Below are 14,518 nucleotides of genomic sequence, written 5' to 3'. Positions count from 1 at the left end.
TGGTGAACAATGAATATTAGTCTTATTGGAGGATAAATCAAGTTAAATATGGAGTAATATATATTGGTGCTATTTGGCTTTCATATAATGATCCTTAGCATAATATAAAAACATCATAATGAAAATTAAAAAAATCTAGAAATTAGTTTTTTATAGTTTATAAAATTTAAAAAGAGAAATTATGTACTTGAACACTAATTATTATTTATCACATACTAAATAAAGATGAAAAAACATCATCTAAATTAAGAATTAATATTTTCACACCAGAATTCTCTTATAACACCTCAATAAAAGATGCAAAGACGCAAAATAAAGAAATGAGCATTTGATACTCATATTTAACGGGATTGAAATGTTATACTATGTGTTGATAGTGGGTGTATGTTTGTGCCACCAACACTCAATTGGTCTATGTCGATGATAGGTTTCTCTTTTTCTTTTTATAAAAGAGAGGAAAAAAAGATAGAGATTGAGTAACCATCATTTTTTTTTTTAAATTGAAAGAATGGTTTGTAAACTTCTTTTTTTATTATTTGGGATGAAGTTCTTTTAAATTTTTTTATTTTCGACAAACTATTAAAATAATTTGGGAATTTAGAATGACATTAAAAGCTAAAGAATTGTTAAAGAGTTATTCACTTACCTTGTTTTAATTTGGTTTCCTCCATTGTCTCAAATCCTTTTAAGCTTAAGATTATGATTGTGTGATAGCTACAAATTATAATTAAACAAGAAATCAAAAACATCTTTAGACAACTGAAATTAATATCCCTAAAACAAGAGAGAGTGGGATTATATCAATAGTTCTAGTATCACATGAAACTCATCTCTCCATTCACATGTGGTACTTATGATAATAACTTATATCAATAGTTCTAGTATCACATGAAATTCATCTCTTTATTCACCTGTGCTACTTGTGATATTAACACAAACAACGGATGGGAAAAAAGAGGAGGTATGACTTATTGTTAAATTCCATATATCTATTTTTAAGAGGGGATGTTGCTGAAATTTCTATAGAATTATAAATTTTTCTATATTTTTTTAGAATTATAAATATTTTAAAATTAATACAATTATTTTTTTAATTTTTATATATTTTATTGTATTTATATATATTTAGTGTAATTATATATTTATAAGGGTATTCTGGTAATTTTTAATGTATTCTGGATGCACTATCTACCTTAAAAGTATTCTGATTATTTTACCCTAATACAATATATTCTAGAAGCTGTATAAAACAATAATTATCAGATTCTAGTAAACAACACAATACTTTTACAAAATTCTATCAAACAGATTTTTTAGTGTTTCAGCTTCTGACAGTAGATTCTAACAGCAGATTCAAGCAGCTGAATCAAACAGGACCTTAGTCTCTTTACCATTTTGCTAGTAAATAAAATTAAAATGCTTAGCAAGTCCTCAATTAGTGGTTGGTAACTAAGTCAAAGAACATATTTGATTATCTTGTTTCCTATAAGAGAAAAGCTTTATTACAAAAGAAACGGGAATGCTAACATTAAATATTGCCAATTAAGCCGCATGGATTAGTAATGAGTTTAAAGATTAGAATTCTTTGATGAATAAGATTCTAATTAAGAGAGGATCTAAGCCCTTTACTCCTTTTTATAAGTACATGTATCTCTCTCCAAATACTATGAAATTTTCAATCAACAAAATCAAGATTTACAAGAACTCCTCTATGGTTTAAATGTCCAAGCCGATTGTTAAAAAGATCAAAGAGGAACTTCATTTGTCGCAACAAATAAATTCAATGGCTATTGTTACCATTCCAGGTAGATATGCAAATGTTGAATAACTATAGGTTAATCCTTAACAATCCATATTTGATCTCAAGCATTCACGAAATAGTTAACCATTTAATTCCTGCATCATGATTTATGTTAAATCGTGTTAAAGATAATGTAAGCACATGAATATTCTGTTGCTCAGATGGTGAACAATGAATATTACAGTCCTATTGGAGGATAAATCAAGTTAAATATGGAGTAATATATATTGGTGCTATTTGGCTTTCATATAATGATCTTTAACATAATATAAAAGCATCATAAAGAAATTTAAAAAATCTAGAAATTAGTTTTTTATATTTTATAAAATTTAAAAAGAGAAATTCTGTACTTGTACAGTAATTATTATTTATCACATACTAAATAAAGATGAAAAAACATCATCTAAATTAAGAATTAATATTTTCACACCAGAATTCTCTTATAACACCTCAATAAAAGATGTAAAGACGCAAAAATAAAGAAATGAGCATTTGATACTAATATTTAATGGGATTGAAATGTTATACTATGTGTTGATAGTGGGGGTATGTTTGTGCCACCAACCCTCAATTGGTCTATGTCGATGATGGGTTTCTCTTTTTCTTTCTATAAAAGAGAAGAAAAAAAGATAGAGATTGAGTAACCATCATTTTTTATTTTTTATTTTTAAAAAAATAAAAAATGATGGTTATTCTCACTTTTGTAAATTTTATTTTTTATTTTTTATTATTTTGGAATGAAATAAGTAAAAATTGAGGTACCAATAGAAGTTCTTTTAAATTTTTTTTTATAACAAACTATTAAAATAATTTGGGAATTTAGAATGACATTAAAAACTAAAGAATTGTTGAAGAATTATTCACTTACCTTGTTTTAATTTGGTTTCCTCCAATGTCTCAAATCCGTTTAAGCTTAAGATTATGGTTGTGTGATAGCTATACAAATTATAATTAAACCAGAAACAAAGAAAAAAATTTACAAAAAGTGAAATTAATATCCCTAAAGCAAGAGAGAGTGGGATTATATCAATAGTTCTAGTATCACATGAAACTCATCTCTCCATTCACATGTGGTACCTATGATAATAACTTATATCAATAGTTCTGGTATCACATGAAATTCGTCTCTGTGGTACTTGTGATATAAACACAAACAACGGATGGGAAAAAAGAGGAGGTATGACTTATTGTTGAATTCCATGTTCACAAGCAAATGTTGTCTGTTTGGTGGGGCATGAATTTGACAGAAAAATTATTTCCGTTGGAAAATGAAATTTAAGGTGTTCACTTACATATTTTCCTTAGAATTCAAATTCCCATCTTTGGCAATTTTCCACCCTAGTAAGGAAAAGTGGATTCTCATCTCACCTAGAAAATGATTTTCCCATCTCCTAATGCTATTCTATCACGACCCCACCCCTAAACTAAAATCATATGGTTTATTCATAAACTAGACTTGGGTATCCAACAAGTCGAGTATCAATAACTAGGAAGCCAAGTCGAATAAGCCAAGTAAAATATATTAAATATTTAAAAAATAATTTTTAATATTTTAAAATAAATAACATATTTATATGTTGATCTCAGCAAAAATGTTAAACTGATCTGTTGAGCTTTTGACTCAATCCATTTTTGAGTTGAAGTGATCTAGCATAGCGATACTGAGTTATCTTAGTCTCCGGCAATTTTTAAAACATACTCTGATCGAGATTGAACAAAATGAAAAAAAAAAAAAAAAAATGATGCTTACATAAAATATTCTTATATAGCTCTTGTTCTACCGTCCATAGAACACCACATTCAGAAAAATAACAACACAGCCTTCTTTGATTCATGGTTTAGATCAGATTTGAAAATAAAAAAATAAAAAATAAAAAACTTCTTTTCTTTTGTTTTTTTTTACCTTAATCAAGTTTTTGAAAATGGACAGTCCCTGTACTCTTATATTTAAACGATTGGATGCAATCATCTTGATGATCAAAATAATAGAACTTCCCTAAACTCATAAAATCTACTAGACAAACAAAAAAAAAAAGTAACAAAAAATAATAAAATCCGAATTCAAAGTGAAATTTCCCTCCAATCCAATAAAATATTAGAAATTAAGTAAATTATATTACATATTGGCTCGGATTCTGTTGACTCAAGAAAAAACATGATCTCTATCGTGCAAGTGCAAAATCCAACTATCAAGACTTATCTTCAAGATAAGTATCAATGGAATTATATTATCAAGGTACGTATAATATTCTAACAGTTGGATTTCAAGTTTAAATGGCACAAGGACTACGAGATTAACCTGGAAGAGAAGAGGTGACAGAGGGATCATACCCTTCCAACCTTTTTATTCATGTTTTTTCCAGAGGTTGGGAAGAAGCCTTTCTATTTGAGAGGAAGAGCGTGAAATTCTTTTTCCTACAATGACCGAGAGATTGGATCTAGTCATAAGAAGAATGTTTAGTGTAAATTAAGGGTGTCAATGGATACTCAATTACCTGATTACTTGATATACTCGAAACCAATTAATTAGTTTTGGGTCCTCTATGAGAGACCCAATTAATTTTTGGGTCAGTTATGGGTAGTCATTTTAAAGACCCATTAAGAATCGGGTTTTCATCGGGTAAACATGTAATAGAGTATTTTTTTTTTTTTTTTTTAAATGATGTTTATATTTATTATTTGCTAGTATAATTAATTAATTTTAATCACTAATTATGGAGAGAGATTTCAATATTTAATATCTTCTCCAATAACTTAATTCTCAAGACTCAACCATTTCTATTTTCTAATATTCCCTTCTCTCCTTCTCAAGTTTCAACTTCAAATGAAGAACAGAACTACACTCACAAGCTTACTCGTTAGATTTTTCTCATCTTTAATCCTTTTAAAGATTAAAACACATCACTCAACGTTCAAACAATACAAACAAATGCAAGAGTCTTAGTAGCCTTACTGATTAGTAAGGATTTCACCCTTATTAAGATGTCTCGTCTAAAAAACATGATCCAATGATTCATGGTTGTACAGGACAAAATTCTATAAATTTTGAAAAAAATATAATATTCAAAAAAGGTTATTTTTCATTGTTGAATTTTTAAAAATTTAGGTAGAAGTTCTCCAATTGTCCATTCTCAAAAATTTGAACCAAACCCCAAATAAATTATTTTTTTATGAGTTTTTTTTTATGTAATTTAGAGAGCTGTGGTGGTGGATTGCCATATGGTTTATCCATTTGAGCAAAACAAGCCTTAGAAATTAAGTCAAATTAATTTATTTTTTAATCTTAATGGATACTCAATGGGTATCGAATATTTGTTGGGTCGGTTCTGGTTCCAAGGGTCTCATATCCGAAACCGAAATCAATCGAAATCAAAATCGATGTTTAAATTTGTGTCCGGTTTAGACACAAAACCGACCTAAACTTGACCCATTAACACCCCTAACTAATATAAATAACTAGCTTCTTGGATCTACTAAGTCAATATGATGCCCTCAATCGGTGCAATGAGATGTATCTATTTATCTAGAAAAAAAAAAAATAAGAGAGAGAACTAATTGGTTCTCCTTTTTGTTTTCTCAATTCATCTTTGGAGTTGAATACCTCATTCAAAGAAATATTTGACCGAATCGATAGGAATCAATGGAAAAGGAAAATTTCTTATGATAGATCATATCTGACTCGGACAAATTTGTATGGTTTTCAAGACAACAGAACCTGGCCTTGCATAGCATATTATTTATTTTGTTCATATATATCCGAAGTTATTTATATTTTGCTTATGAAATTGAATTTGATCCGATTCAGGTCCAATCTATTTGTCATAGGATTGTAATTGAATCCTAATAATTAGATCTGGTCAAAATTGGATCCCACAAAGCCTTTGCGGGCTACAACTTGGGCGGGCAAAAATCAAACCCATTAGGTTGAATCCGATCTTTGGTCAAGGCTGGGCATAGTTAGTTTGGGTTCGGTCTCAGGTTCGGACAATTAAAAAAAAAATTGCACGACTCAAATTAGGTTCGGTGCGAGCATAAGTATCAACCAACCCAATTTGTCTGAACCCAAACTTAATATGATTATAATTTAAAAATATTTCTTATCTTTGTTTCTTTCACACTCATAACTCATATTTCAATATATATGTTTTTGTTTATCTATATATAAAAACTAATATGTGATTATTTTTATTAGATAAGTAACTGTTTTGCTATTAATGCATTGTTGTCCGTGTAATTCTCTGTTGTCATACAATGATTATATTACAACTTTAAATATTTTAGTTAATCTTATTATTTTTATTCTCTCTTTAACTTTGTCTATAATTTTATCTATATAAAATTTTGAAAGACATTTTTAGAAAAAATAATTGTAAATTTAAGTTCTTTCACACTCCACTTATCTTTATATAAACCCTTACCAATACTAAATTATTTAGTATTAATGAGGAATGAATTAACCCAAACAACCTGACTTGACTAGGGTTCAGGTTGAGCATTTCAAGTCTAAAGTCGGGTTGGGCAAGGGCACAGGCTCACCATGCGAAAATTGAAAATTTTAACAAGAAAATTCGACCTACCAAAGCCCACAAATTTTATAAATTAAACAATTCAACGGCGTAGAGTCATCAAATTTCTCTCATTCTCCATTAATTTGACAGTTTCGATCCATTGAAAAAAAATTGACAATGAAAATTTTGACGCCTTGGTCCGTCAAATTTTATGAAATTCCAATCTTGGACCGTCAAATATAGATTTTTTTTCATGATGTGATTGGTGTTTGTCAAGTTGGAGTTGGTTATGGGTTGATCACCAATCTGCCCGAGTTGCAGCCCTACACAAAGGTCCCATTTGATTCTTATCAAGTTGGTTCCAAATCTTGTTGTCATCGATTGGTCTAAAATCGACCTGATCCAATCAATTGCCAGCCCTAGGATTAATCGTGGATACAAGCATAAACACAAGGTTCTTTATTGTGATCCAGTTCTTGCTGATGAAGCTGTTCTTGCTTTATGTCTTGGTGCATACGGGCTACGGGTGGTCAAATGGAGTGGTTGTTGGCATTTTGGGAGGAGTTTGGATGGCTACAAGACTGACAAATAGATTGCTAACAACCCAACTCGACCACATATGGACCGAAATAAGCTTATTTCTTCATATATATTTTTTATAATGTTTTAGACATAATTTTAAAGATTGAAAACTCGACTCAATTTATCTCGAATATCCAGAGTCAAGTTGAGTTGAACACATGAGTTGACTCAGATGAATCGAATAATAATAATATAGTAAAAGTTTATAAGTATTTAAAAATAATTTTAATATTTTAAAATATATAAAAATATTTTTTTTTCTCCACCAAAAAATTATATATAAGAAAATAATTCAGTTAAGTTTCTGACTTGAATTGATGCATTTTTTCAACTAATTTTTCTGAGATGACTTGAGTTGATTTCATCAATTTTTTGGAGCCGAATCATCTTGAAATCCAATCAATTACAAGTTTCGAGTTGATTTGGCAAGTCTGACGGACAGGCCGCTTCAAAATTTTGAAGGAACCCTCCTCGTTACAAGACATGTGGCATTTTTAATTTATTTCACATCCTTACATTTTCACCAAAATTTGGAATACCTCCTTGAAAATACCATGTGTAATCCAATGAAGAAGGTTCCTTAAAAATTTGAAGCCGGTGGGATACCCGTTTCAAAGTTTTTTTCGGATTCAGCAAGCTTTAAATCATTAAGAGGTGGAGGGGTAATTGTGAGAGAATAAAAGTAAGGGGGTGGAAAATTCATTTTCCTAAGTGTGGAGAGAAAAATCATTTTCCTTCAAAATTGAAATTTCACTTTGGAGAGTAAAATGCACAATCGTATACTTGAAAATCATATTTCCAGATGAAAACGTTTTCTCACCCGTTCCATAGCATCAGTTTGAAAATATAGGATTAACTCAAACAATGATGAAGAAGTTGTTCGGGGTATATCTAAATCATCCAAATTATATTACATAAGAATTATATATCTAGATACTTTTTTATTTATCAAGAATAAATATATTAAAAAAATTCTAGTTTTAAGATTCCAAATGAATTTTATAATAATAATAATAATTGATTTCCTTGCATAATTACGCCAATATTGTTTACTAGTAACAATAATTACAATATTTTATTAGACAGCTTTTACAAATAAAAAAATGATCAATATTTGTATTAAAAAAATATTAAATGTAGGAAGATATAAATTTAAAAAATATAGGTACTATTAGTCAAAGTAAAAAAAAAATTATGTTTTTTTTTTTCAAAAAAAAGTCTCGTTTAGAACACATTTGAAACTTCAACGATTAAAACAATAAAAATAAAAAACTCGTCTTTTTCAACCAAAAAAAATCCTTACGTTTTAAACATGTTTTCTTTTTTAAATAATAAAATTTATTTTTTTTACACCTATGATTTATTTCTATAACCTTATGATTGTTTGTGATTTGAGCATAAATGTTATTTAATATGAGATTTGATGATAATGTCTTCATGTTATGATTTTTTTTTTCAATAATGTCTTATTCTGCTCAAAAGATTCATTGATGTTTAAATCTTTTTTAGAATCATAGAATGTATAAATTACGTGTGAAAATATGTTAACATGCAAAAACATTCAATAATATTTTTTGCCTCCAAAATATATTGGAAATTTAGAATAAATGTTTAATGTATTATATATATTGACTAAAAGTTTTGGAATGGGCTGATTTCTTATGAGGATGATCGTTATGGTGAGGGGATCATTCTCACAAAAAAATCAGACTATTCTGAAATATCTATCCCTAGTTTACAAGTTGAAGAATCGTGGACCGTCATTTTTCAATAGTTAGTTTGTTACCATTTTTCATTGGGTTGAAAGTTTCGGAATGGACTGATTTTTTGTGAGAGTGATTACATCTTCCTCACAAAAAATAAGCATATTCCAAAACTTTTATGCTACATAGGATAAAACTTTGTGACTAGAAATAAAGTTGGAGTATAAGGTGGTAATCTTAACACGACTCATGAAAACGACTTCAAATTAATATAAAATTAGTGAGTTTGGGTCAAGCCTAATTGAATTTAGATATTTTTAAATATTTTTTAATCAATCCTAATTATTCGTTTTATCCAATTTTAAATCTGTACGACGACTTGGTGACTATGCTGCTAGCCACGTGTATTATGTACTAAAACTCTCCATGTGAATATAGGTGGTGGACCATTTTTTCCCACCACAGAAAACCACTCTGATGGTCCCTATCTTCTAAGGACCTATAACTATCTATCTGTGTTTTTTTTTTACACATGGTTTTCATTTACTATATCTCGTATTGTCCCAATCGTCCATGTGTCAAACAAATTAAATCGATTTATATTTAAGATTTTTTATTATAAATAAAGTAGATTATAGATGTATAAATGATAATCACACATAATTAGTATATGCTTATTACAAACATTCAAATTAATAAAGAATGATTCTTTAAACTCAACTCGATGCTTCCTCTTCAGTAGTAGTCCAAGGGTTGGTTGCATAATCATCAAGTCGTATTACAGTTTACACAAGTTACTGTATATCTTATCTTTTAGAGCTTATATTGGCATCCCAACTTTTACTTATTACACCCCAATTAAAAATAGAGAAAATAAGTAAATGTTGGGGTGCCACTACCTTTCTTTCTTTTTTGCTAGATATCTATTTTTTTTTTGTCTAAGATTTTATATGAGGCTAATCATAATAGTAAACAGCTACTGAAATTATTTGAATAAATGTCATAATATTTTAAAATGTTGAGATTAGAATTTGAGCCAAACCTTTGTAACATTTGAAGAGTGTATTTTAATTTTTAATTGGGGTGTGATATTTAATTTAAGAAATTAGGGTGTAATAAGTAAAAGTTGGGGTGCTAATAGCAGCTCGTTTTCCTTTACTTTCTTTTATTTATATTGCACAGTTTCCCTACCTTTTGGGATGAGATTAGCCCAACAATCGCACATCCTGATCCCATGAAAATTTCCCAAAATGGAATAGTTAAGTTAGGAGTAGGGACACCACCCAGTTTCGAAAATTCAACCAGTGGGGAGCATCGTCATTAGTTTTAGAGAGCTGCTATTGGCACCCCAACTTTTACTTATTAAACCCTAATTTCTTAAATTATTTATCACATCGCAATTAAATATTAAAACACACCATTCAAACGTAACAAAGGTTAGGCCCAATTCATTTTTTCAACATTACAAAACATTTTAACTATCAAACAATTTTTGTAGTTGTTTACAATTATGATTAGGCTCATTTAAAATCTTAAAACCCAAAAAATAGAAATCTAGGGAAAAAAAAAAAAAAAAAGTATGAGAGAACTTCTATTTCTCAAATTACTTTCTTTATTTTTAACTTGGGTGTAATAAGTAAAAGTTGGGGCCCAATAGCAGTTCGCTAGTTTTACCACTTAGCCAACAACCTAGGGGTCAGATTACAAATATCTTGTTGGAATTTTTGCTAGAATGAGTACCAAAATATATATATATATATAAATTCAATGGTCAGAAATCAATTATTAAAAAGACAAAAAAAGAATTTTACAACTAAAATAAATAAATAAAAAAAATCCAAGAGCCAGCCTAACTACTTCCCTCTTCTTGGATAGCAATTTCATCCCGAAGTCTTTTAGGATCCCTGGAAACACCAGACTCCACCAAATTATTCAAATCTATTGAACAAGTCATCTTAAATATCAAATAAATCGATATGATAGATGATTCAGATTGAGTTTATCACTAGATTGCCTCCGAGAACGAGATGATTCCACCCACATTGATTTGTCAAAGGCTAGCTAATGCAAAAAAATAATTTATTTATTTATTATTCTTATTATTATTATTATTATGTCATTGTGCTTGTCATCATTAGAGTAACTAAACTTCAAGAATGGAAGACAATCACATGCCATCCAACAAAAAGGTTTGGGTGGGTCTGTTGCAACTACCACTCAAACAAACAAAATTTCTTGGTTGTTGATACTTTATGGACCCACCCAGACTAGTTTAAAATGTATAGAGAAGCCTCCTGATTTTTCACAAGATGTAAATGTACTCTCTCTCTCTCTCTCATGGGAAGGCCTCTTGCTCAAATGAGTATTCCATGGTCCACTGTTAAGAAAACCTTTGTTTTTCTCGGTTGGGTCTCTCTCTTTTCACTCCAGTTTTTCAAACAGTGAAATGAGATACTCATTTGGGCAAGATGCTTTGCATGGGAGATCTCACCTATATTAGTTGCAATCATTCAAATGGGCCCTCTCATGCAATTCAGGTAAGTATATATAATTAAATCTAAAACAAATACTAATAGTTTTACTAATCATAAGTCGTAACATATAAATGAATTAAGATATTTCCATAGCAAATCGGTGTGGATAGTTTGATGGGTGGGGCTGCATAAGTTCCTAACCATCAAATATTTTTAAGTACCCGTTAAAATAGCTATGGGATTTCGCTTTAACGCCAAGTTTATGGATTGATTTTCTCTGAAATCCAACACTTTCCTCCATCACCACTTCGTTTGGATTTGAATGACAGCCTCTCATTACTCTTCAAATTCAAGTAATCAACCTGTCAATGGGATGAAACCTGAATTAGAAGAGAACAGTAATTATTTTCTAGTGTGCTTTGATGTAATTATTTTCTAGTGTGTTTGAGCGTCTACTTTGACCTACCAATCTCCAAGTTTACCCTGCATAAGAGTGGGAAACAAAAGTGAAAAGTCAAGAACCACCAAACCTGCTCTGGGTCCAATACCAAAAGACAAAATGCACCAACTGGGCCGGTAGATGGATCTAGAGAAGATTCCTGGCTTGGTTCTTCACTTATACAAGGGAGACCCGGGCTTGGCCCCATGTATTGAAGTCTTGATTTGAGAGAGCTCGCAAACCAAGATTTCTCTCTTTGCTGCATGATTAATTCGACAAGAAGAGAAAAACATGAGCACTTCAAGCAAGTATGTAGCTAGTATAATGATGCGATTGCATACCGAATCAAGCTAAATGGTTAGATTTTTCACAGATGTGGCTATATCTTCATTAGTAAGCCCAAATGTGCATATCCAAATATGAGATAAAGGAAAATTTTGGGTATTGGGAGGGTCTCCCACTGCAATCCGATGTAACAATTTAATAAACAAGAATGAAATGTGCAACATGTTGATCCAAAGTTCCAAACCATCTACTGTTCCAAATCCAAATATGGAGAAGAGGGAGAATTTGAGTTTGGGGATAGTTCTTTTCCATGAATATTCTCAAAGCAAAGTGACTTACAGCAGTTTATGCCACATAAATGCACTTCAAAGAGAGGCCTCTTCTATTTGAGTGCAAGTATATATTTCCATGTTGCATATGCAAACCCAGCTATGAATGTTTATCCATCCTTACTTTCTGCATTACTAATATAAAACATTTACTTACAGGTTTTTATATCTTAGATATCCCTGAATGTATTGCCATACTTTCAAAAAAGTTTAACTTAAATGGTTATTACGATATTATTGTCAAACAGCTTCTACATACATACAAGAATACACACACATATACACTGGGGAGATGTAGGCACGATGTGTGCGTTCAGCATTTTTTTTAATAGTTTTTTTCTATATAAGTAATATAAAATTTTAATAAAAGGTTGATGGCTGAGTAGAATAATTATGGTACTTTAATACATCATGGTTAGCCATAAAAAATAAAAAATGTATGACGGTCTTATGGGAATTTTCGATAACTGTTCGTGTTAGAGACTTTTGTATCCATGTGTTGGACATTGCCGACACGTTTTTTTTTATGACGTTGAGTGCCCCCACACCCTTTGGAAGTAGGAATAATCCCAACAGATACACCAACCCACCAAAAAATGGAGTATCGGATATAATTGCTTGGGAAGACTTGATCTCACATCTCTGGGGTGCAACACGGTGCTGAACCACTGCTCCACCACCCATGGTATTGCCGACACATTTTTCAAACCTCTCTCTCTATCAAATATTTTGTTTTCTCGGTTAGTATCCATATAACCCTAATATGATTTAAATGTACTCAGCTTATCTAAATACATTTTTTTTTCCATATTGTACACATTATGACATAATGTATCTCAAAATGTATAGAATAAATTGAATGGGCATGTTGATATAATAAGTTTGTGGGGCTCAATGTTGCAAAAGAACGTGGATGGAGATAGTAAAGGCATATATGAACTCACTTTCAAAAACAGAAAATTTGGCTCCGGCCAACGTGGAATGGACAAACAAGCTTCGTTTAGCCGTCCCAAATCTTAGGGATAAGGAGTTGTTGTTGGAGTATATATATATATAGTCGTTACTTACATTTGTTCCTAAATGCAACATATAACCCTAGCTTCAACGCTACTTTAAGGTTAAAAAAACACAATGAGGGTGAACACCAAAGAACCATTCTTGCATGATTCTTACCTGAAGCTTCACTGGATCAGGATTTGACCCATCAATTACATCCATTATTCCATTGATTCGGAACTGCTCCCACGAGTCGGTAAAATACCAACATATCTGGAAAAAAAAAAAACCAGAATTATAGAATACCAACATATAATTAATAAAACCAAAATGAACTCAAATTAAACTCCCAAACATTTTTTTTTTTTGGGGGGGGGGGGGGGGGAATTAAAAATTTTGATGAACAAACATATTTTTAGTAAAATTTTGAGTATACCTCAGAGACCAATTACCTCTGTAAATGGACAGAGCTCAATATCTTCAACCTGAAGAATTTAAGATAAAAATCACCAAACAGAAAATAACAAAAATCAAGACCCACTAAAACCCTAGATCATAAATTTACCAAAAACCTAAAATTTTATGTTTCCCCCAGAAGATTAATCGCCAAAAATTAAGAAAAAATGGAATTAAAGTAAAGAGGGACCTTGGAACTTCTGCAATCTTGTTGATTTGAATCTTATTAGAGCCATCTTGAAATCCTCTGAAACACCAAAACCCCCAAAAATAAATAAAATAAAATAAAATAAAAGTTTAAAACCCTAGAGAGAGAGAGAACCTGAACACAACAGTACGATTTGCAGGTCTTCCATTAGATCCAATTGTTGCCTGAAACACACCAAAAACAACGAATCAGAAAAACCCTAAAATAAGACAGTTAAAACGGGAAAGTAACTGTAATAACTGACTAGTTGAAAGAATGAAGAGTGCTTGAGGTTGGCGTTGGACTCCATTGCGTTGAGAAGTAGTTGCTTCCATGGTGCTGATGCGGTCCACACAGCCATTTACGTCCGCTGCACCTAATCAAACTCGCTCTCTTGTTCTTCTTCCTTCTTAACCATGGTCTCTCGTCTCGTCTCGGTTTCCCGTGCACACCGAGTTGAATCTTCCGAGTCATCTCGTTCTTCTTGAAACGAATTTACTACATCACCTCTCGCTAGGGACAGAGTTGTCAATGGGTACCCATTTAGCCGAAACCGAATCGAAAACCCTGATTCCGAGTTTTTTTATTTGGACCGATTAGAATCGGGTCTAAAATGGAACTAAGCTTATAGGAACCAGAATCGGAATCAGAACCATTAGGTTCCATCCAATGGGTACATGCGGATACTTAAAATCAATTTATTTTGTCATTTCTTCCTATGCTATAGATGATTTAAGATATTTTTTTTATTTCAAAAT

At 30.9% G+C, this 14,518-nt stretch overlaps 1 protein-coding gene across 1 annotated transcript; it reads right to left on the bottom strand.

Annotated features, from left to right (window-relative positions):
* Nucleotides 1-11,145: 11,145 nt before the first annotated feature.
* On the bottom strand, nucleotides 11,146-14,273 carry LOC147390875 (pyridoxine/pyridoxamine 5'-phosphate oxidase 2-like). Its single transcript, XM_086459695.1, is given in 8 exon segments — nucleotides 11,146-11,430; nucleotides 11,599-11,766; nucleotides 13,295-13,390; nucleotides 13,570-13,602; nucleotides 13,764-13,783; nucleotides 13,786-13,820; nucleotides 13,896-13,945; nucleotides 14,026-14,273. Coding segments are annotated over 8 exon segments (600 nt in total). The 5' UTR covers nucleotides 14,122-14,273; the 3' UTR covers nucleotides 11,146-11,328.
* Between the last annotated feature and the right edge of the window lie 245 nt (nucleotides 14,274-14,518).

The sequence above is a fragment of the Akebia trifoliata genome, chromosome 11, assembly GCF_017979445.1.
Source record: "Akebia trifoliata isolate Shusen 1 chromosome 11, ASM1797944v1, whole genome shotgun sequence".
In the NCBI taxonomy this organism is placed as follows: Eukaryota; Viridiplantae; Streptophyta; class Magnoliopsida; order Ranunculales; family Lardizabalaceae; genus Akebia; species Akebia trifoliata.
Note: the sequence above shows the minus strand (reverse complement) of the source record. Positions and strands in the feature narration are given on the sequence as shown.